The sequence below is a fragment of the Aureococcus anophagefferens genome (genome assembly GCF_000186865.1).
Source record: "Aureococcus anophagefferens unplaced genomic scaffold AURANscaffold_1294, whole genome shotgun sequence".
Lineage (NCBI taxonomy): Eukaryota > Pelagophyceae > Pelagomonadales > Pelagomonadaceae > Aureococcus > Aureococcus anophagefferens.
Window position 1 is genome coordinate 1 of NW_008706347.1, and position 1,684 is coordinate 1,684.

Genomic DNA, 1,684 nt, shown 5'->3' on the forward strand with positions numbered 1-1,684 from the left:
AAAGTGCCCTGACACGAAGCATCGCATGTCGGCTGAATCATGTCGGCCGTCGGCGTGCATGCAATCTCGCACTGGCCTTCGAACATCGAGTGGCCGCGGTTAAGATCATCGAAGCAGCGCCAGTTCTCGTTCCGCTCGCACCAGTAATGGGATCCTCCGCATTTTTGCAGGAACTTTGCTTCGCACGCTTGGGAGCAGCACAAGGGCCGCGATGAGTCGGGCACGTCCGAGCCCGCGGGGAAAGTGCCCTGACACGAGGCATCGCACGTCGGCTGAATCATGGCGGCCGTCGGCGTGCATGCGATCTCGCACTGGCCTTCGAACATCGAGTGGCCGCGGTAAAGATCATCGAAGCAGCGCCAGTTCTCGTTCCGCTCGCACCAGTAATGGGGCCCTCCGCATTTTTGCAGGAACTTTGCTTCGCACGCTTGGGAGCACTGACTGGAAAGCGTGGGCGCGGGCGCGGGCTTGGGCGCGGTCTCGGAAGCGCACACCGCGCCGTCCCTGAGATCGCAGCAGCCCGTCGAGCCGCACGGCGCGACGAGATCGGGGTTGCCAGCGGCCTGGCAAGTCGCGACGTAGCAGAGGGCGGGCGGGAACGTGCCGGTGATCTTGTTGTAGCCGAGGGACCTGCGACGTCAAGGGGCGGTCGCGCGGCGCGCCGGGCGTCGGGGACGCGGGGGGAACTCGCAGGGACGTCAGCGCCGAGAGCTGGCCGAACTCGGTCGGGATCGGGCCGTCGATCTTGTTGTCGTTGAGGTACCTGCGATGCCTAGGGGCGGTCGCGCGGCGCGCCGGGCGTCGGGGACGCGGGGGGGACTCGCAGGACCCACAGCGCCGTGAGCTGGCCGATCTCGGTCGGGAACGTGCCGGTGATCTCGTTGTTGACGATGATCCTGCGACGTCGAGGGGCGGTCGCGCGGCGCGCCGGGCGTCGGGGACGCGGGGGGAACTCGCAGTGACGTCAGCGCCGTGAGCAGGCCGGACTCGGTCGGGAGCGGGCCGTCGATCCGGTTGCTGTTGAGGTACCTGCGACGCCGAGGGGCGGTCGCGCGCCGCGCCGGGCGTCGGGGGACGCGGGGGGAACTCGCAGGGACGCCAGCGCCGTGAGCTGACCGATCTCGGGCGGGATCGGGCCGTTGATCTTGTTCCAGCCGAGGTACCTGCGACGCCGAGGGGCGGTCGCGCGCCGCGCCGGCCGTCGGGGACGCGGGGGGACTCGCAGGTCCGTCAGCGCCGTGAGCTGGCCGATCTCGGTCGGGATCGGGCCGTCGATCTGGTTGCTGTTGAGGTACCTGCGACGCCGAGGGGCGGTCGCGCGCCGCGCCGGGCGTCGGGGGACGCGGGGGGAACTCGCAGGGACGCCAGCGCCGTGAGCTGACCGATCTCGGGCGGGATCGAGCCGGTGATCCCGTCGCTGAGGTACCTGCGACGCCGAGGGGCGGTCGCGCGCCGCGCCGGGCGTCGGGGGACGCGGGGGGAACTCGCAGGGACGTCAGCGCCGTGAGCTGACCGATCTCGGGCGGGATCGAGCCGGTGATCCCGTTCTCGAGGTCCCTACGAATCCGAAGGTCGGTCGCGCGGCGCGCCGGGCGTCGGGGACGCGGGGGGAACTCACAGGGACGTCGTGGTCTCGGGATCGTAGGGCTTGCCGAAGATCATAACTGGGCATGCCGCGCCGTCC

The 1,684-nt window shown here is 70.2% G+C and overlaps 1 protein-coding gene across 1 annotated transcript; it reads right to left on the bottom strand.

The window, feature by feature from the left end:
- Window positions 1-494: 494 nt before the first annotated feature.
- AURANDRAFT_69287 (hypothetical protein) lies at window positions 495-1,557 on the bottom strand (the record flags this gene model as incomplete). The annotated part of the gene is made up of 6 exons (XM_009045048.1): window positions 495-630; window positions 698-763; window positions 834-896; window positions 964-1,029; window positions 1,098-1,163; window positions 1,495-1,557. Coding segments are annotated over 6 exons (460 nt in total), but the record flags the coding sequence as incomplete, so codon positions are not given.
- Between the last annotated feature and the right edge of the window lie 127 nt (window positions 1,558-1,684).